The following is a 22,093-nucleotide window of genomic DNA, read 5'->3' as shown; positions in this document are numbered from 1 at the left end:
CATCAAATCTCTAGCTTGTTATAAAGCTTTATTATGAAGACTTCCAACACCTCTCTCATGATCTTGAAAATTTTCGAGTCCTTTCTTCCAATTTGACTTGAATAGATAGCAATAACGGCAAAATGCGGCATCTTTTATTATACTATACTCCAACCACTTAAAATTATCAAACCAATGGGTGACAAAACATCGATTATTGCTAACTTTTATGGGCATGATGTGGTCTTTAGGTTGACAAGAATTATTTTGGAGATAGTGTCGACGAATTGCTTCACGATAATTATGTGGATAATCAAGCATTCGACGTCTATGTCCAAGGTCTGCAGGAAGATTAGCCAGTATTTCATCCAACTTAGTGACCTCACTTTGTTGGGAACTATCTAGAATACTCGAAGAAGGAATATTTGGAATATTTGGAATATTCAAAGGACGACTGCTCGAAATATTCAAAGAAGGACTAGCCGGAATATTTGAAGGAGGATTTAAACACTGTTTCTTGTAGTATCGTTCCATTATGTAACTGTATATGGAACAGAAAAAAAAAAGTCTTAGACTCTTAATCCTAGAGTAAACTATACTATAGTCAATATGAGTACTAACTAATTAAACCAACAATTTAATTAATCAATACCAATATTCATATAAATTATTTAATACACAAAAATTCAATTCATAAATTAATATCAATAATCAATAATTCAATTTTTACTCTAGACAATAATTTCATTCATCAATAATCATTCATAGGATTCATATTTATATGCAAAAATCAAAAATCAATAATCAATAATCAATCACTATATTAGTGTATTACTCTATGATTCTATATTAATTAACCAAAATTTTGTATTAATTAATCAATTAGGGTTAGGGATTATATAAATTAGAAAGTTAAAAAATTTACCTAAAATTGAGAGAAAAGAGGAAAACCAACCAACAGGTGGGCTGCTAGAGGGTGGTGGCTGGCTCAGCTTGAAGGAGAAATAAGGGACAATAGAACGGGATGAAGGGAGGAGGTCACTGGAACGTGAAATTGTTGCTGGGATTTGGGGGGGGGGGGGGGGGGGGGGGGTGGGGAGGGGGCACGGGTCTTCTGATTGGTTTTAAAAAAGGGGAGTGGTTTTCAAAAAGTGAGGGGCTCCTTTGAATAATGGAAGGCCCTTTTAAATTTTTAAATTTTTTTAAATCAATTAAACGAAAATGACGTCGTTTTGATTAAGGAGTTTTTTATTTTATTATTATTATTTTTTATAATAATAAATGAAGCGGTATCGTTTCATTTAAGGGATTTAAAAAAAAAAAATATAAGCTGTTGTTGTGCAGCAACAGAAACTTAAGCAGAAACCCAAAAACCGATTTGTAGTGCAGCCATTAATTCCGATGAGACTAGAGGGGGGAATCATGCTCCTGAGCTTAATTTCTAGCGAGGGGAGGGGCGGTCACCCCTCCCAGTCCCTCTGTAGCTTCGCCATTGTTGGTGGAGCCAACTTCTATTAGAGAAATAATACAATTTATGGTACAACCAACATCTAGGGTTAGATGCCTCAACCTGAACTGGATGCGACATATCATTGACTCTAATTCTATTTTCCTTCACAAAAACAAAGTTTAATGCAAAAATGCATTGCATTTAAAACATACAGAAACTATTAAATATCTTATTTTCTCTTTGCATAAATTGATCGAAACAAGGCCGGAAAATCATAGTTTTGATTGTGTGAAAAATTGGATTTTGAACATTTTCTTGCTTAACTTGTGCAAAACAAAATTATATTGACTAAATAATGACTTTATACACGGATGTTATGAGAATGATTGATATTATTTAATTTGTATATAAAATTTGATGTTGTCTGATAACGATCATTTAAGTGCTTGGACTGATGACTTCTTGAGTGACTGGTGCCAAAATTACTATAATCTGTCAGCCGAAGTCACCTAACGTAACCTGTACGGCTGAATCTAAAGCTCAAATCTCCATCTCATTAACTATACCTGCACACGAGTCGGAACCACCTAAAGTGGTCTGTACGACAGGACTGGGTGTAATATAAGTACGCTTAAGTGCTACGATTACGTGAAGGCTGGGCGAATAATCGCGGGTCACCTACGAGTCGGAACCACCTAAAGTGGTATGTACGACAAAACTGTGCACCTAACTTGGATCCAAGATGAGCGTGTGGTGCGGGAGGTGAACATCATGTGAAGGACTGTGCCTAACTCTGGGCGGGAGCACTAACACCGGGGGTGCAGGTTATGAGCTCTCTATGCATCTCAAATCACTATTGAACATAAACATAAACCATAACTTACCTGACACTTACCTGTGTGTCCACAGCACCAACACACACACACACATATATATATGCAACTAATAATGCGTAAATAAATGGCAAACAATAAGCATGACATATAAAAGAATAAACTTTTCATTTCACTTTCTGGGAAAAGTATAAGTATATAGGTATATACGGAAAACCAAAAACCCACTCACTGGTATGTAGAAGGGTCGTAACCCCCTTGTCTCGAGTGACCGCGCTCGTCCTCGGGATAGGTCTCACCTATATGCGAAACAACTATAAAAACGTTAATTTTAAAGCACATAACCAACATCACGAAATAACTTCTCATACATTGCTTAAATGAGGTGTATGAATACACCAACGTGATCTACTCAACCTCAAGAATATCCCCATATTTTTAGAAAAATTTTCTGACGCCGCACGCGCCCCTACGCGCCGGCCAAGGCACGGCCACACACGCCGGCCACGCGCGCGCACGTGCCTGGCACACTGACGGCGTCAGTTAACGCCGTCAGGAATATTCCGTTAACTCTGACGGATTCCGTTAACGCCGTTAGGAATATTCCGTCCAAACTGACAGAATATTCCGTCATCTTCTCTGGCAAAGCTCCGGCGCTGTCGCCGGTGCTGAAAAATCGGGAAAACTTTAAAATCTTGTAACTTCTTCGTTTTTCAACCAAATTTCACAAAATTGGCACCAAAATGAAGCTTACAACAAGAGGAACAAATCCATACCACTTTCAAGCACTAAAATCCACGGAATCTCACTGGGAAAACACCACCAACTCCAGCCAAACTTGTAACTCACGATCCCGACGTCCAAAACCTTCAAACAAACCACCCCGAGCCTCCTAAGGACCTCACCAAACTTCCTACAAGCTTGAAATTCCCAAAAACACAAGAATTAACGTGTGCATGAACAGTGACCAAATCGAGGTATCCCGAGTTCGACATGAAAACGAAGGTATCCTTACCTGAAATAGGTATGGTTGAACTCCCAAGGACCTCACGAGCACGAATATGTAATTTGTTTCCTCGATCTATGAAGGTTTGGATGGTTTTGGTTGTTGTCCGTACAAAGAGAATAGGAATGGGAGAGAGAGAGGGCTCGGGATAGGGCAGGGAGAGAGAGTGAGTGAGTGTGGTGTGTGTGTGGTCCAAAACCAGCCAAGCAACACCCAAAAACAACCACACAACGAAACAACAATAATAGAGGCAAAATCGTCATTTCACCCCTACGGTTCGAAAATCCGGAATGGGCTGTCACAAACATGGCTTGGAATGTGTTTAAGTTTGAAATTTGTTTCAAGCAAAATAGTTTATATTAAGTTAATTTAAAGTATGACTTCAAACAAATTAATTTAAACTATTGAGAAGATTTGAATTGAACATACGAGAACAACTTAAAAAAAACAAGTTATTATTATGTGACATTTTGATTAATAAATAATATAACATCATGAATAGACAAACTAATAACTTACCATAATATTGTATTATTATTATTATTATTTTTTAATCAAATTATATTATTTACACTAAATGAAGAAGTGAGTTTAGCCTGACAATAAGTTAGTAATAATATAGTTTAAGCTCACATTTGGCGAAAGTTGAATCCAATGTCTCTCACTAACAAGTGAAGGAATATCTCTAGGCTGTCATGATTTTGCATTATTTAAACATGCTATGCGAAAGTGTACTCGAATTGAGTAACAAGACGTCACTGCACCCACCACAAGGAGAAATTTTTAGTTGTGACGGGAACATAAGTGGTACATCACGTGTTTTAATAAGAATTGAAGGAAATTTTATTTTTTAAGTTATTAACTTTTTAACACACATATCCCACTATTTATTTAATGACACGATATCCGTATACCGATCACGGTCCAACTCCCAGAAGCTGTCTCCTCCCGTTACAAAAAGGCATCTCGTCTCGTCTGTGTCTCTCACTCTCAGTTTTAACTTCATTCTTTGCACCTGATTAGGGTTTCGTTGATTCTCCCAAATTCCATCCATGGAGAAAGTCAGAAGAGCATCGCACGCCGGTTCTTGGTACACCGACAATGGTCAGTCTCTCTCTCAGTTTCTGTTTGGTTCCCGAGAAAATAACACCCCTTTGATTCATTTTTTGGCCTCTTTGAATACAACAAGCCGAGTTAGTGATGTGGGTCGGCAGCAAAACTAAAAATTCATCAAATATGGCCTGCTTTTGAGAAAATTAATTCATCCGATCAGTTTGTGTAATATACATGTATACTTAAATACGCATTTTTGAGCTTAAAGTTTTGATTTTTCAGCTAAGAAGTTATCAGAAGAGATTGAAGGATGGCTGAGAGCATCTGAGCTCACTAAATCTCCTCATGTTCGAGGTGTCATTGCTCCGTAAGTTCATATTTCCTGCATCTGCATCCTTCTTGTTTACCCACTAATTAGTTGAAAACTAAACTTATTTATTTACGTTTATTTTGGTGGAATTTATTTTCGCTGGGTGGCTCTGGGATTAAAGGCACGCAGGGTATTCGTATTCGGGTCGTGCCGCTGCCTATGCATTTGGCAACATTGACCCAACAAACATGTAAGTTGTCTTTGTTACTTCTCTAATACTGTTTTGATCATGTTGTGTATAAAAATGAGCTGATTATGTTCAGATAATTGTGCGTTGACTCCTAATCGAACCTGTAAAGCTTGATTAGTATGGAAAATTAGCTTTCCAGTTGTTGCAAATTGTGAGATAACTGACTAACTTTCCTTTTCAGTACGCGGGTGTTCCTGCTCGGTCCATCTCACCACCATTACACTCCAAAGTGTGCTCTTTCGACAGCCACGGTGTACAAGACCCCCATTGGGGACCTACCTATTGATTTGGAAGGTAATGTGATCTCGTCGTTAAATTACAGTATACACCTTTAGTGATCAACGCAGCATGACCTGATCACTAAATGTACAGAGTCATGTCTATTGTCCGTGATCCTTTCTGTTTTTCCCATTTTAACCAGTACCTACCTAGTAACAACATAACAATGAAAATATCACATGTTTCATTTTACAGGATTTAACTACTTTCGTGAGTTTTTGTGGTGGTTTTCTCAAATTCTGTTTGTTTTCACTTATCAGTGATTGAGGAGCTTAAAGCTTCTGGAAAATTTGAACTGATGGATATTATTGTTGATGAGGCTGAACATAGCATGGAAATGCACTTGCCATATCTTGCTAAAGTGTTTGAGGGGTATGTTTGTTCTATATATTTTTATTTATTGTTTTTATATGGCATTTCTATTCTGTAATCCTCTTTGGTGTGGCTGACTTTTTTACAATACTGATGCAGGCACCAAGTTAAAGTTGTACCCATTTTGGTTGGTGCTCTTAAAGCTGAAAGTGAAGCCATGTATGGACAGTTCCTTGCGAAATATGTGGATGATCCACAAAACTTCTTCTCTGTGTCATCAGATTTTTGTCATTGGGGGTCTCGGTATGTTCCACTCATGGTTCTATATACGAGTATTGGCATTGTTATCTAAGGTGACTGCTATTTTTGTCCAAGATATCAGTGCGTATCTACACTCGTGCATGCGGACTTGCATCTTCTGCAATATGCATTATGCTATGCATCTCTCTCTCTCTCTCTGTGTCTCTCTCATCCACACCCCCCCCCTGCGCGTGCGCGCGAGAGCATGCAAACATGCATTCACAAACACAAACACAACTTTTTTTATATTTTATATATTTTTATTATTTTTTTATTTTTACAGAAGGACAGTTAAAGCTTATATTTTGTTTGGTCCTTGTTCTAAGAAAAATAAAGAAGTGCTCGGATTCGGTTTAAATATTTCTTCATGGATGCTGTGTCATGGTATTCATTGTTATGTTACATGATATTTGAATGTTTTGCTAATTCTCTTATCTTGCCATGCTTTTGTGCTCATATAATTGAAGCCAGACTGTTACTTGTTGACCGTGGCTGACCTTGTTATTCTCTCTCAGGTTCAAATACATGCACTATGACAAGAAACATGGTGCCATACACAAATCAATTGAGGCTTTGGACAGGATGGGGATGGATATAATAGAAACTGGAAATCCAGATGCGTTCAAGCAGTATCTGTCAGAGTTTAATAACACCATTTGTGGGCGCCACCCAATTAGCGTTTTTCTGCATGTAAGTGCCTCAAGTATTCCCTCTAATGTCTGAAGGGGAACAAGTTCAAATGGTATTCTTGCAACTTTGTCAAAGGACATTAACCAATACAAGAATGTGGCACCCTAAATAAAACAGGGTAAAACTCTGAAAAACATTATGTCTGCGATTTTGGACCTGTTTTAGATTACGTTGGTGTTTTCAGTTAGAAAGGCTATGCCTATCATTAAAGAGTACCAGTGTCATTCCTGTCTTATTGACCTTTATACCATTTTGTCTGGATGCAAATAAAAGATATTCTTGGGACTCAGTAATAAAAAAGTACAATACTATAACGAAAGCAACCTAAAGATATTCCTGTTATGTGTAGCACTTTGATATTAACATACTGTACTGAAGTCACCAAAATCACGATGAGAGGGAAAATGTTAGGAGAAGCCTTTTTTTGAAGAATTGAGCTTAATTTACCTAGACTACAAAATGTTTCTTCATTGATCAGTGCTCATAATTTCTTGTACTATGTTTCTCAATGTATTCAGATGCTGAGGAATTGCCCAATAAACATAAAGATCAATTTTCTCCGATACGAGCAGTCAAGCCAGTGCAAAACTACGAGGGACAGCAGCGTAAGTTATGCATCTGCGGCAGCAAAGGTAGATGCTTGAAAGATGTATTATCTTCAGCAATTTGATTTTCATCGAATTCATTGTACTGTTCAACTCAAGTAAATATGCATTCACGAATCATAGGGTTACCGTGCCCCTGCTTGTAGATTGATACTATTAATGGATTGCCCTCTGATTTCTTATGTTTAGTGTCATCAGATTATGTCTTAGGTTGTCATCATTTCTCCTAATGACAGCGATACGGCTGAAATGCAGTCAAGTTCATATATTGACATCCTCCGACCTCCGCCTCAGACCCAGCACCCACCATTGTAGATCTGTGTAGTTGCTCCAAGATGAAAATGGGCAGAACTGGTAAGCCAAACTGATCATTTAGGGTGTTGATTGAGCAGAAACCGAGCGTGGTGGTTGGGGGTTGGCAGTTACGGGTTGAAGCAGCATTGATAGGTGTGAAGATGACTCGTGTGGTGAAAAAGTGTTGGTTATACCCATGCAAATCCTAGTCAAATTCACGATTTCCTTTCAAACATAATTAAAAAGTTGCACATGAGGCTCACCCGCATAACAAAAATACCCATGAAAAGATTTCGTTAGTTTTACAAGTGACGTCTCTGATCATATGTGTGAGCTAACGTGCAACTTTTGAACGGAAATCTCAAATTTTAACTAAAATCGGAAGGGAGATTATGCGACATTCTACAAAAACGCTCGAATTTCGGGTCAAGTGTCGTCAAAGTTCACCGAGTTTTATTCATCAAATGATGCAAGCGGTATTACCTTATATCAGCAGGAAGGTAATCGGAGGGATTGATTTGACAACGTAGTTCAACAGTTGAAGCATCAGGTATGGCTATGGTTCCATAAAAAAAGCTGGCTGTACCATCAGGCTATCACCTGAGTATGTTGCATGAGAAATATCTGCAGAAAAAACTTGGAACCCACTGCAAACACAAATGAAAGTCTTGGGACGCTTTCAGATAACCGAAAAATGTTTTTGACAATGTTAGAAAAATTTAAAAGTGCTTCTTGTCTTTTAGGAGCAATTCGAGTGCTGTTTCAGGAAGCACTTGGTTTTTCACTAAAAACTTTCGACGTGAAAGCACTTCCAATAAAAGAGCTTATGAGAAGAAGTGTTATATTTTCAAGAAGCGTTTCTAGAGAGAGACAGAGAGAAACCTTCTGAGCGCATGCTAGTTCTTTGGTTTCATATACTGCAAGGTGAGTCTTGTGTATGGCAAGGAAGTGCAGCTCATCCTGGTGAAATTGGATGAAGGTATCGGATTCGAACTCAACTCCTTCCCATCTGGAATATGCAACAATTTGCTGTTCTGTTTTTGAATGACCGGACGTGGAGGGTCATTGAACAATGTATGATGCCAATTCAAGCTGTCAAGTTAAATACGTAAGTCACTGTCTTTCAATTACTCTCTCTCTCTCTCTCACGCACACGACATGTAAAAGCATGCAGTACACTAGTTAAACAAAAAATATATATGACAATATTTGGAAATTTTTTTGTATATTCATTAATCTCCAAAGTGGAGTATATATAGGAGTTATAATTGGTATTACATATAGACTTCGCCAATGTGGGACAACATATTACTATTTATACTTTAACTAATATATAACTAGCAACACTCCTCCTAAAGTTGGAGCAAAGATGTCACACATGCCTAACTTGTCAAGTGAGATGGAAAACACACTATTAGACACAACTTTAGTAAGCACATGTGCGAGTTGATCTTCAGATATCACAAATGGAAACATAATAATTCCAGCATTCAATTTTACCCTGATGAAATGTCGATCAATCTCCTCATGTTTTGTTCGATCATGTTGCACTAGATTATGAGCAATCTCAATAGTAGCCTTGTTATCAAAATGAAGTTTTATAGCACCTTTGGGTTTAAATCCAAGATCTCTCAACAATTTTTTTCAACCACAACAATTCACATACACCATGAGACATACCATGAAACTTAGCTTTAGCACTTGACATAGCCACCACTTTTTGTTTCTTGCTTCTCCAAGTAACTAAATTACCAACCACAAACGTAAAGTATCCAGATGTAGATCGCCTGTCAATGATAGAACTTGCCCAATCTGCATCTGTATACCATTCGACATTAAAATGACCATTCTTGGAGAAAACCAAGCCTCTGCCAGGAGCCATCTTCAAGTACCTCAAAATATGGAGTATTGCATCCATATGAGCTTCACTAGGTGAGTGCATAAACTGACTTACCACACTAACTGCATAAGCAATGTCAAGGCGAGTGTGAGACAAGTAAATTAGATTCCCACAAGCCTCTGATACTGTTCCTTATGAGTAGGAACTTGATCCGGAAATAAACCTAGATGATGATTCTGCTCAATCGGAGTATAAAAAGTTTGCAATCTAACATACATGTTTCCGCTAACAAATCAAGAACATACCTCCATTGAGACAAAAAAATACCATGCTTGGATCGTGCAACCTCGATTCCAAGAAAATACTTTAATTCACCCAATTCTTTCATCTCAAATTTAGTAGCTAGGTACTTTTGAAGGCATTGTATCTCCTCCTAATCATCACCAGGCACTATCATGTCATCAACATAAATAATCAATGCAGTTAGCTTACCATTTTGTCACTTTAGAAACAAAGTATGATTTGAATGACTTTGGACATACCCAAACTTCTTCATTGAACTTGTAAACCTCCCAAACCACGCTCCAGGAGATTGTTTCAAACCATACAAAGCCTTTCGCAATCTGCACAACACCTTTTTCAGGAGATATTCCGATACTAGGTAGGAGATCCATATAAACTTCCTCCTTAAGATCACCATGAAGGAAAACATTTTTAACATCAAACTGCAGTAGAGGCCAATCTTGGTTTGCTGCTAAGGATAAAAGAACATGCACAATATTAAGTTTGGTAACCGGAGCAAAATTCTCCTGATAATCCACCCCATAGGTTTGAGTATGACCCTTAGCAACTAATCTGACTTTGTACCGGTCAATAGAACCATCTGCTTTATGGTTAATAGTGAACACCCATCTACATCAAACAGCTTTCTTCCAGTTTGGCAAAGCAACCAAATCCCAAGTAGAATTCTTTTCCAAAGCTTCCATCTCTACATTCATGGCATTATCCCACTAAGGGTCAGACAAAGCGTCGTTCAATTTTGTTGGAACTGATACACTAGATAGCTGACATATGTAAGATGCATAGGGTTTGGACAAATGTACCTTACCCGGAACACGCTTTATCAAATACACAACAGCCAAAATAGCATGACCCCACAAATGATTAAGAACACATTTATCCAACATCAAGGAGCGACTAACCTCCATTATTTAACGATTCTTCCGTTCGGACACACCATTTTGTTGGGGTGTAAACAAAGTAGTCGTCTGGTGAATAATACCTTAATCAAGAAAAAAGCATGCCAAAGTGTGATTCACATATTCTCCTCCGTTATCAGACTTGAAGACCTTAACTTTGGTCTAAAACCGAGTAGACACCATTGAACAAAATTCTTGAAGAAGCAAGGGGACATCACCCTTATTCTTCATCAAGAACACCTAAGTTAATGGAGTACAATCATCAATAAAAGTAACAAACCAACGGAATCCATTAGAAGTAACCATCGCCAGACCCTACACATCAGAATGTATTAAATCAAATGGCAAAGTAGCTTTATAATCACTTATGGGAAATGAAGCACAATGACTCTTAGCAAGGACACATGTTTCGCACTTGAACTTTGAATCACTACAAGTGCAAAACAAAGAAGGAAATAGATGCTTCATATAACTGAATGATGGATGTCTCAATGCCACAACCAAATTTGATGTCTGTCCTCCACTTTAGCACTTAGAACTTGATGAGTATTTGAACCTGAACAGTATTCTCCATAGTCAAGATGTACAAACCCTCAATTCTTTTACCACGACCAATTATCTTCTGAGTTTGAATGTCTTGAAAATAACAATACGTGGGGCGTAGAAGTGAGCAGAACAATATAAGGTATCAAGTAGTTTTCCTACCGACAAAAGATTGCATTTAGCATTAGGAACAACTAAAACATTGACCAATGATAAGGTCGGAGTAAGAGAGATAGTGCCTTCACCCTTCACAGGGGAAGGTGCTCTATTTGCACTAGTAATATACGGATCACGAACATAGTCACATAACTCATCAAACACTCTAGGGTCGCCAGTCACATGATCAGTGGCCCCAATATCAATTATCCATATATTTGTTCCACCAAGATACATAACAACACTATTATTATATTGAGCCATTTAGCTAAATCATGAACAATAAAGACACAAAAGATACGTAGTAGAATTAAAACAATTTACTTGAACACTGTAGCAGATCACTGTTCACGACACTATTCATTTATTTTATTTTATTTTATTTTATTTTATTTATTTTTATTTTTAACAAAGAAAATCACGACAAAAGTGGGCTCAAAATTAAAGTACACAGGTCACCAAGAACGAACTGCTCTGATGGCAAGTTAAACTACACATAGTAAATACCAAAAATATATATGACAATATTTCGAAATTTCTTGTATATTCATTATATCTCCAAAGTGGAGTATATATAGGAGTTACAATTTGTATTACATATGGACTTTATCAATGTGGGACAACGTACTACTATTTACACTTTAACTGATATATAACTCGCAACACCCTGTAATTCTGCTTGTATGGAATCACAAAACAAAAGGGAAGGCAACAAAATTGGGAGGAATTGTCACCTTTGGTTAATGGGATGGACTAATCTATGACTTTTGATTCTCGGCCATTTCAGTTTGCCACAGAAAACTGGATTTTCCTTGATTAGTTTCTTGATTTCTTTTGTCATACACTTCCTCATAGACATTGTATCTCCACAGTTGAAGAATGCCTCATGATCCCTGTCGGAACCATACAAATGCAATATAAAGTTCATATCGAAAATGCTACAGCCACAATATATACACATATATGAAATCAGAAAAACAGAAAAGGCTTTCAGAAGCTCACCTGAAAGTTCAAGACTTAAGAGACAAGAGCACAAGAACAATGTGACAAGTCTCCAGTTTATAGCTCTACACAACTTTCACTCTTATATGTATATACATACACTGCTTGACTCCTTACAAATAAAAAGTGATTCTTTATTACCAACGAATCATAAAATGATAAAAACACTGAAGTGACGTATCAAAAACACTATGATTGATCTATAAGGAAGGAATAATCCCTATATAAAGAGCCAAAGGATTTTTCTTATGGAAACGAATTCCTTACATGTCTTTTCTTCTTACACCTTGTTTATTTATGCTCGTTGATAATTTTTACAATCCAAAGTATATGAATAAACATAGGTGAGTATGGAAAAAAAAGTGCTTGCAGAGTTAATGCTAGAGAAGTTGAAAAACAAAAAGGAAAAAAAGAGAAGAAAACATTAGGACTTTAATTCTTAGTGTTTTTAATGAGTAATGCTAGGGAGATTATATTTTTAAATTACATTGGTATACCATCTCATATGTCAAATCATGCACACAACCAACATCTAATCAGCCACTTAGTATTACGGTCTAGTGGTATTCCTTTTCACTTCTAAGTGAGAGGTCTTATGTTTGATTCTCACCAAAGGTGAGTTTGAACCACATTATTGCTAGCCCATTTTGAGACTAAGCCCACCTTCTCCCCCTTATTGTAGATAATATGGTTTGTTACAAAAAAAAAAAAAAACCAACATCTAATCAGATAAATTCATTAATTGACGTGACATATGCATAACTTGCAACATCATATGGTACACTAACGCAACACCATCTGGTACACTAATGCAACACAAAAAATTGATTTCTTTAGCATTTTTCTTTTTTAGCGTTGAGATCCTTGAAGGAGATGGCAGAGTTGGAACCATTAAGAAGATCAACTTCGGTGAAGGTAGCACATACAACTACATGAATCACATAATTTAATGGGGTTGACAAGGACAACTTTGTCTACAAGTACAGTGTGATTGAAGAAGATAGTATCTTTGAGACTGATGAGAAGATCTCTTGTGAGACTAAGTTAGTGGCTTTCCGTAACGGTTCCATCATCAAGAGCACCAAACACTACCACACTAAGGGTGACGTTGAGATTAAGAGAAAACATGTTAAGGTAGACCTCCCACCTCTTCAAGTTGATGGAGAACTATCTCTTGTAGCACCAAGACACCTACAATTGAATTATATGGCATCAAAACTTTTGTTAACAAACAATGGTTTTCATTTCCTTCTATGTTTTTCAAACTTCTGAAACAGTGTTTTGGCTTGTTATTGGAGCTTTTCATTGAAGAGTGAATATTGTATGTCTTTTCATATAAAAATAAATAAAAGAAAATAATGGATTTGAATAATATATATATATATATATATATATATATATATATGCAAGTTTCCCTTTATCATGTACTATGGTATGACATGACACATCAACTGACACATAAAATGTTTGTCATTATGATCTAAAAATATAATTTCTTTAACATTATTACTCTTAACGTAAAGTATCATATTTTCTAACTACACGAGCTGGCCTAACCAATATATAATTGAAAAGAACCAAATAATTTTATAAATAATGTGATTAATAAATGGGTTTTATCATAAATGGTCCATAAAATGGATTCACTCTATCAAGATGATCCATGAAATTGAAAATTGATCAATGTAGTCCCTAAAAATGAGTGTCGTAAATTAATGTCATCATTCCGTCACAATTCCGTCAAAATTTCTGTCATGTAATGGCATGTCACATAATTGAATCGCACAAATTTAATTGAATATTGCTATATAAATTAAAAATATTTAAATAATAAAAAAATTGTTTTTTATATAATAAAAAACTTTAAAAAAAGAAAAAACAAGAAGAAGATGAACAGTTCATCTTCTTCGTCGCCTCGCACCGAGCAACTACTACAAATCGACTCATTTTGTTGTCATATTTCGGCAAGATTTCATGTCCTCATCTAAAGTGATTATATTAGATGTTCAGATACTCAAGAAAATGATACAGAGCAGGTTGGCTCCTCTTGCAAATCGGTCAAGGAAACTTGTGATGAAATTTCTGCTATCAGAAATGATGCTCTTGAAAGATTTCCAGATCTTGAAGATCCTGATCTGGCCACCAATCCACTGAGTGACAATGCATAGGGACAGTCTTGATTTCTCTTTACATATACACATCTGGGGGACCCAAAACTCTTGGTAAACTACCTTAGTTTCGTGTCACCAATTCTCAACCCACTCCCCAGCTTGCACATCCGGGTCGATCAACATCGGGGAGGTTTAATTTTGAATTATCGTCATCTGCGAACATGAGGACCGCGGGAACCAGGTGCGACGGTGCCGTTTCAAAGGAAGGAGAATGGTGGGTCGCTGGGTAGGAGGGAAAGAAGATGATGAACAGTCGTCTTCTTCTTTTTTTCCCTTGTTTTTGTTTTTAATTGTATAAAATAATTTTTTAATTAATATTTAAATACTTTTAATCCACGTGGCAATATTTAGTCACATAACAGAATTTTTGACAGAATTGTGATCAAAGGACTACATTGATTTGCGACACCCAATTTCAGGGACGACATGAATCAATTTTTAATTTCAGGGACCATCTTGATAAGGTCAATTTCAGGGGGCATTTGTAATAAAAATCCTTAATATATATTTATTGTTATGGCCTATATTTAACTGACAAGGAGAGGGGGGCCAACCACATAGAGAAAATATAGAGAGGGATTTGTTTGTAGGGTTGCGTAGAGGATGTGGTATTCCCCCTACACAATGCCTTTATTTATAGTAATAAGGGAGAGAAGAAATTTTTCTCCTCCAAGGAATACAAGTCCTAATATGAAAGAACAACTAGAATCAAATATAATTTAGAATTTAGACAATCACACTTAAATAAGAAGTTTATAACATTCCCTCTTGAGTGTGTAAATACATAAGTAGTAGATTCGGCATCATGTAGAGTTAAGGAAGTCGACTCGTTGGCCCTGATTCTAGAAACACACTATTCAAATAAGGTAGGAACTTGCGCAAGGAAGTAAGTCTCACAAAAAACCCTAAGGCTATGGTAAAACCCGAGTAGGGACAAAATCCATAGTCTACGGAAAAATGCATGAGAAATGTAAGGTCAAATGAAACATCTACAGGACCTCATCAGGGATATGATCAACCCAAGGTGGGTGCATTGTCAAAACCTCGTTAGGTAGCAAAAATCCAGCGGAAAGGGAAAAAGAGTACATTAAGATCAAGCAAGTATACTTCGTGATACTCCCCTTGAGTTTGACACAATTCCAAAGAGAACTAGCAATGTTACAACTTAGAAAGTTTACGCATACCAATTCCTTGAACAAGCTTCTGAAATGTCACCTTCGGTAGTGATTTGGTGAAGAGGTTGGCCAGATTGTCTTGTGAACGGATCTGCGTGACTTCAATCTTCTGATGCTCTTGTTGTTGATGTGAGAAGAAGAACTTCGGCGCAATGTGCTTGGGGTTATCTCATTTGATGTAACCCTTCTTGAGTTGTTCGATGCATGCTGCGTTGTTTTCATAGATCGTTGTCAGGAAGTCAACGACGGCGTAAAGATCGTAGGAGCTTCGAATATGGCCCACAACTGCTCTCAACCAAAAACATTCCTGAGTTGCTTCGTGTAGGGCGAGAATTTCAGCTTAGTTAGACGAAGTGACAACTAAGGCCTGTTTAGTTGACCTCCAAGAGATTGCAGTGCCTCCAATGATAAAGACATAACCTATTTGAGAGCGCACCTTGTGCGGATCATATAAGTATCCTGCGTGGACATAACCAACAAGGCGAGAATCAACTTGAGATAAGAGGGTACGTCATGACTCGAGGATCCGTAGGGATAGAACAAGCCCAGATTCGTAGTACCCTTAAGGTAACAAAAAATGTCTTTAACACGGGTCTAGTGTTTATGTGTTGGTGCATTACTGTATCTTACCAAAAAATTAACAGCGAAGAAGATGTCGGGTCTAGTGCAGTGAGCTAAGTACAATAAAGCATCTATCGCACTTAGATAAGGAACTTCAGGCTCCAAAATCTCTTCATCATCCTCTTTCGGATGGAAGGGATCTCATTTTGCATCTAGCGATCGAACGAACACATGAGTACTCAAAGGCTTCACTTTATCCTCATTAAAGCGATGTAACATCTTTTGGGTGTAGTTCGATTGATGTACTAAGATTCCATCTGAATGGTGCTCTATCTCGAGATTGAGTCTTTCCTAGATCTTTCGTCTCAAATTCCGAATTCAGGTGTGTGGTAGTTCTCTCTAGCTCTTCAGGAGTTCCGATGAGATTCATGTCATTGACATAAACTGCAACTATCGCAAAACTAGAATGTGACTTCATAATGAACATACATAGCTCATTGTTTACATATCTCTGACTAGTCAAATACTCACTTAGACGGTTATACCACATTATTCTGGATTGCTTCAAATCGTAGAGTGAATGCCTCAACCGAATCGAGAGCGTGTTCTGGGGTTTGGAAATATTTGATCCAGTTAATGTAAGTCCTTTAAGAGCTTTCATATAAATTTCTGTATTAAGATCCCCATAGAGATATGCAGTTACTACGTCCATCAGCTGCATACTCAGTTTTTCGGAAACTACGAAACTGATAAGGTAGTGAAAAGTAATCACATTCATAACGAGTGAATAAGTTTCGTCATAGTCAATCCCGAGGCGTTGTGAGAAGCCTTGCGCAACAAGAAGAGCTTTGTAACTCTCAATTTTGTTCTTCTCATTACGCTTTCGAGCGAAAACCCATTTGTAGCCAACGGGTTTCACAAGTGGAGGAGTAGGAGTTACAGGTCCAAACACCTTAAGTTTCGCAAGCGAATCGAGTTCGACTTGGATTGCTTGTTTCTAGTTTGACCAATCAGTTCTATGTCGACATTCATCAACAAAATGGGGTTCAGTGTCATTGCTCAACATGATCTCAATAGCTACTGCATACGCTAATGCATTGTCGATGATCATCTTATTTCTACACCAAACATCATCCAAGCTAGCATAATGGACTGAAATCTCACGATTCTCGGGAGATGGATTCGTCTCTTCAAGGACGCTTCCGTAATCTAAAATTTCCTCATGAGTTGGATAGAATGAGCAGGTGACAGTCGGATTCACGGTAGGCTCTTCAGGGGCCTGTGCCATGAGTTTCCTCTTCTGAGGGTGTGAATCCTTTGAAAAGAGGTATGCCGCGCTTTTGTGTAAGGGCAGATGATTGGCTAACTGCTAATGTACGTGGATCAGCCAAAATGGCGTCTTGGGCTTCTAGGAGATAGTCCGTCGTACATTTGGTACATCCATCTTTGAAGGCATATTCGTAGCTGGAATACGTGATCTTGTCACTCGCGCTAGACCGGTGAAAACATCTAGCATGGTATGAAGATCTAATATGCGCTGCACTTCAGTCTTAGACTGAGTAGTGCAGGGATCTAAATAAGACAAAGTGGGAGTCGTCCACGATAAATCGCATCGTTCTTTAGGAATGTTGATGTTTTTACCTCCCCTAATGATAGGAAGATTGTCTCATAGAAGTGAAAATCTGCGAAATGCACAGTAAATAGATCGCCTATCAAAGGTTCTAAGTAACGAATGATTAAAGGAGAATTATATCCGATATAGATTCCCATCATTCGATGCGGCCCCATTTTTGTAAGTAAGGGCAACAAAATCGGCACATAGACTGCACAACCAAAAATGTACAGATGCGATATGTTGGGTTTGTATCTAGTAACCAACTGAAGGGTGCTATATGGTTGGGTCGCAACAGGCCTCAGACAAACCAACATGGCTATGTGCAGTATTGCATGACCCCAAGCAGCGATTCGGAGCCTGGTATGTATGACCAACGATTGAGCAATTATTTGTAAGCGTTTAATGAATGCCTCTGCCAGGCCGTAATGAGTGTGAACATGAGGTATTAGATGTTCAACTTCAACCACAACCAACATGTAATAGTCATCAAAAGTTTTAGATGTGAATTCTCTTGCATTATTTAATCGAATAAATTTGATCGGATAATCAGGATGGTGCGCCCTGAGCTTGATAACCTGAGGCCAATAGTTTGTAGAATGCATCGTTCCTTATGGACAATAAGCACATGTGTGACCAACGTGTGGAAGCGTCAACCAAAATCATAAAATATCTAAATGGTCCGCAGAGAGGGGTGAATCGGTCCACCAATGTTCCCCCCTGAATCCTTTGTAGAAAAATAGGAGGATTCAAATGAATCTTGTCATAATAAGGCTTAATAATAAGCTTTCTCATGTAGCAGGTTTGACATGCGATTCCTTGAATTGAACCTAAATTTTGGGTTAATGGATGCCTATGTGATGATTTGAGGATATGGCGCATCGCTGTTCATCCAGGGTGTCCCAAATGATCATGCCAAAGTGTAATTTCGTGCACGGTCCTAGAGGTAGGGCCGGCCAAATAGTGGCTTTCTATAGGGCATATGGTCGTAGTATACAGACCACTCAGGATACGCTCAATCTTCTCTAAAATACGCTTCTAGCCATATTCGTAGGAAGTGATGCACAAAAATTCAACTTCATTTTCTATATAGGTTTTAGCTTGGCAATTATTATCTCTTATGTCCTTGAAACTCAATAATGTTCTTCTGGAATGTGGAGAATAGAGTGCCTTATCAATGGTCAAAATTGTACCATTGACAACATTATACGTGCCTTACCGTATCCTTCGATCAGGTTGGATGGGCCTAAAAGGGTTGTCAGAGGTGCATTCTTAGGTATGAAGTTAGTGAAATAGATGCGTTCATGCAAAACTGGGTTGGGGGGGGTTCGCCACTATGTGGAATTCGGCACTATTATTCTAAAATTTAACTAGAAATAGTTCATGTCTAAGATTCTAATCTTCCATAGGGGTGGTATCCTCCTAAAAGTTAGAAACCTCCATCTTGGTATTTTCCGGTTCATCCACTTGCACAAAGTTTGATTCAAACTTCTTACAACGAGAATGATATTCAGCCACAACCTTTTGAATAACACTTGTCTGCATCCATGGTTTTAGGTGCTTTGCCCTTATTCTTGAAGTTCGGGGCCTTAGGAGCGAGGTTAGGGTGCTTCTAGGCTCGGTTTCCTCCCTTAGGTGGGCCTTGGCTCTATTAACCTTGATGGGGTGGCTTTTGGCCACCCCTACCATGCTTATGTTGGCATTATGGGCGTTAGTTCGTGCTATAATTTGTTTCAGGCACAACAGTTGCCTTAGTAGGTCAAGGTTAATGATTTTTCATCAATAGCTGATTCTACTTTTCAACGAGAAGTAAAACAGAGATCAAATCCGTAAACTTAGTTAACTTCTGAGCCATATATTGTTGCTGCAGGACAATATTAGTAGCAAAAAAGGTCGAATACGTCTTCTCCAGGAGATCCTTTTCGATCAAGGTATCATTCCAAAACTTGAGAAGTGATCAGATTCGACAAACTTCAAAATTATATTCATTCACAGACTTAAAGTCTTGGAAGCTGATAGGAGCATATTCATGCGACTTAAATGGCTTGTTCTCGTGCATTTACGTTATGTTTCTTTAGTTATTTTAGTACTTTAAGCTATTTTCGTGTGTTTGTAGGCCAAAAGGGCTAAAGGAGCAAAAAGATGCATTTTGGGCTAAGGATGGATAGCTTATGCTTGGAGCCAAAGTGTTGGACGAAATTGAAAACCTAATTGAAGACCAAAGTGTTGGAACCTTGTTCCTTTTAGTTTTAGGATATTTAAACCTTTCCTATATCCTTAGTCGTGCATAACATTCCAACATTCCACTCCTTCATTCACCACTTATCATATCATACACTTATCTTATCATCACCACATATCATTCATTTATTACTTATCATATCATTCATTCATCTACATATCAATAACCACTTATCATTCATTTATTACTTATCATATCATTCATTCATCTACATATCAATAACCACTCATCTTATCACTCAACATATCATTCATTTATCACTCAACATATCATACACTTATCACTCATCACACTTCATCATTATACCACCATTCATTCTTTAAAACACATGCACATTCACACACACTTCACACAAACAACATTCACATGCAAACACAAGCTTTAACCAACAAACAAAACAGCCAACACATGCACCAAAACACCTTTGCCGTGGCCTTCACTCCCCCTTGCATTTTCAGCCATTCCACTTCATCATTACACCACCTTCTCCATCTTTAATCACATGCACCACCAATTCAACACATGCACTTGTTCCTCCATTAAATCAACCACATTCATCACCAAAGAACCCTTGTGCCGTGAGTTCCATTGCATTTCCAGCATCCTCACATGCATTCCCTTCACATTCACCCACATGCACATTCAATCATTCACTCATGCACCCTTTATTCTTCATCATTCAAGCCATGCCTTCACATTCATTTCCAAACAATAATCACTTCAAATCACATGCACAAACATGCATTTTCAGCACCATTACACTAGTCCATGCCGTGGCTCCCCCTTTGAAATTCCAGCTTTCCCATTCATCATTTCACCAACAATTTAGCCACATTCCACATGCATAACCAACCTAGTGTCACTCCCATTCATTCTCTTTAATCATTCAGCCACCATCATACATTTATTCTCTTCCCAAACACATGCACAACCTGCCATCATTCCAGAAAAACATCCCATGCCGTGGCCTTCATTCACATTCCAACACCTTCACATGCAATTCCAGCTTTCACATGTTTTCCTAGCTATTTGTCCATCATTAATTAGCCACTTGCATGCTTAAACAAACAGCCATTTATACCTTCATTCTCCTATAAAAGCCCTTGCATTCCCATCATTCAAAGACATCTCATTTTCATACACAACACACCACAAACACTTCCATTCCTTCTCTTTGCCGTGAGTCCCCTTAGAATCCAAAACCATCTTTCCATTTCCACCACTTCCCAACCCTCCAAACCACTCCTCTACCATTTCCATAATCCCCCAAACCTCACCTTAGACCTTGTGCTACAATAACGAGGAAGATAAGAGGGCCTAAACGTTCATACAATTCAAGTTTGAGTTGTTGGAATGTTTAGGTGTTTCTTTGATTTCAAAGTTTAAATTCAATTCTCTTTGTTTTGTACGTATGAGGAATGGAAGAGAAGAGTGCCTAAACGTTCATACAATTCAAGTTTGAGTTGTTGGAATGTTTAGGTGTTTCTTTAATTTCAAAGTTATGAGGAAATAAACCCCCCTTTAGCTAGGGGGTGATTCGAAACTATGTTTATATTTGCAATATGAATTGATTAACTTTCGTTGGAATTTCATAAGTTGTGGATTCAATTTGTTTAACCGTTTGAATGAATATGACGCTAGAATATAAGTGAGTTTCACCTAATAGTTACGAACTTATATTCACAAGTAGTGGAGGTTGCTTATAAACAATCGCGTTAAACGAATTCTTGGCATAAGTTTCATGCGTATTCCATAGTAACGAATGCCTCGTCGATGTTTATGATTTCCGTTGAACTTAATGATCTTTGTTGAATGTCTCTATCATGCGTATTCCATAGTTAGGGACTTTGATTAAGAATAATTTGGTTGTAATGCGTATTCCATTCAATCCAACGAATCTAGGGAAATCTGAAAGTTAATTTAAGCGAACCCAATTAACTTGGAGCATTGAGTTTCATAATTTATCGAAAGACCAACTGAGAATCAATCTTGTATGCAAGTGTAACATGTATGGAGATGAACCCCTTAGCTAGCATTCATCCATAAACTTCATATTTACATTCTGTCTAGTTTATTAACTTGTTTCGTTATTTCAATTTTCGTAAAAACCTCAATCCCCCTTTTGCTTTAATGTTCATTTTAGTTAGAATTCAATTTAGTTTGTGTTTTTAAAGCATTTTGAGTTTTTGGTTTGTCTTAGTGTTTTAAATTTTAATTTTGCATTCTTTGAG

At 37.6% G+C, this 22,093-nt stretch overlaps 1 protein-coding gene across 2 annotated transcripts; it reads left to right on the top strand.

Moving 5' to 3' along the window:
- Positions 1 to 4,209: 4,209 nt before the first annotated feature.
- LOC137718252 (uncharacterized) lies at positions 4,210 to 7,741 on the top strand. 2 transcript variants are annotated; one of them, XM_068457769.1, is made up of 9 exons: positions 4,212 to 4,372; positions 4,604 to 4,688; positions 4,813 to 4,881; positions 5,063 to 5,175; positions 5,421 to 5,532; positions 5,632 to 5,775; positions 6,288 to 6,462; positions 6,981 to 7,094; positions 7,304 to 7,741. In XM_068457769.1, exons 1-9 carry the CDS (start codon positions 4,321 to 4,323, stop codon positions 7,313 to 7,315), a joined length of 876 nt encoding a protein of 291 aa, XP_068313870.1. In that variant the 5' UTR covers positions 4,212 to 4,320; the 3' UTR covers positions 7,316 to 7,741. The 2 variants fall into 2 exon arrangements, 1 of the variants encoding a protein (XP_068313870.1); XR_011065862.1 differs by lacking the exon at positions 7,304 to 7,741 and having other exon boundaries at positions 4,210 to 4,372; positions 6,288 to 6,580; positions 6,981 to 7,249.
- Positions 7,742 to 22,093: the final 14,352 nt, after the last annotated feature.

This window comes from Pyrus communis, chromosome 15 (assembly GCF_963583255.1).
Source record: "Pyrus communis chromosome 15, drPyrComm1.1, whole genome shotgun sequence".
NCBI lineage: Eukaryota > Viridiplantae > Streptophyta > Magnoliopsida > Rosales > Rosaceae > Pyrus > Pyrus communis.
The sequence above is the reverse complement of the archived record's forward strand: the minus strand, read 5'-3'. Positions and strand labels throughout refer to the sequence as shown.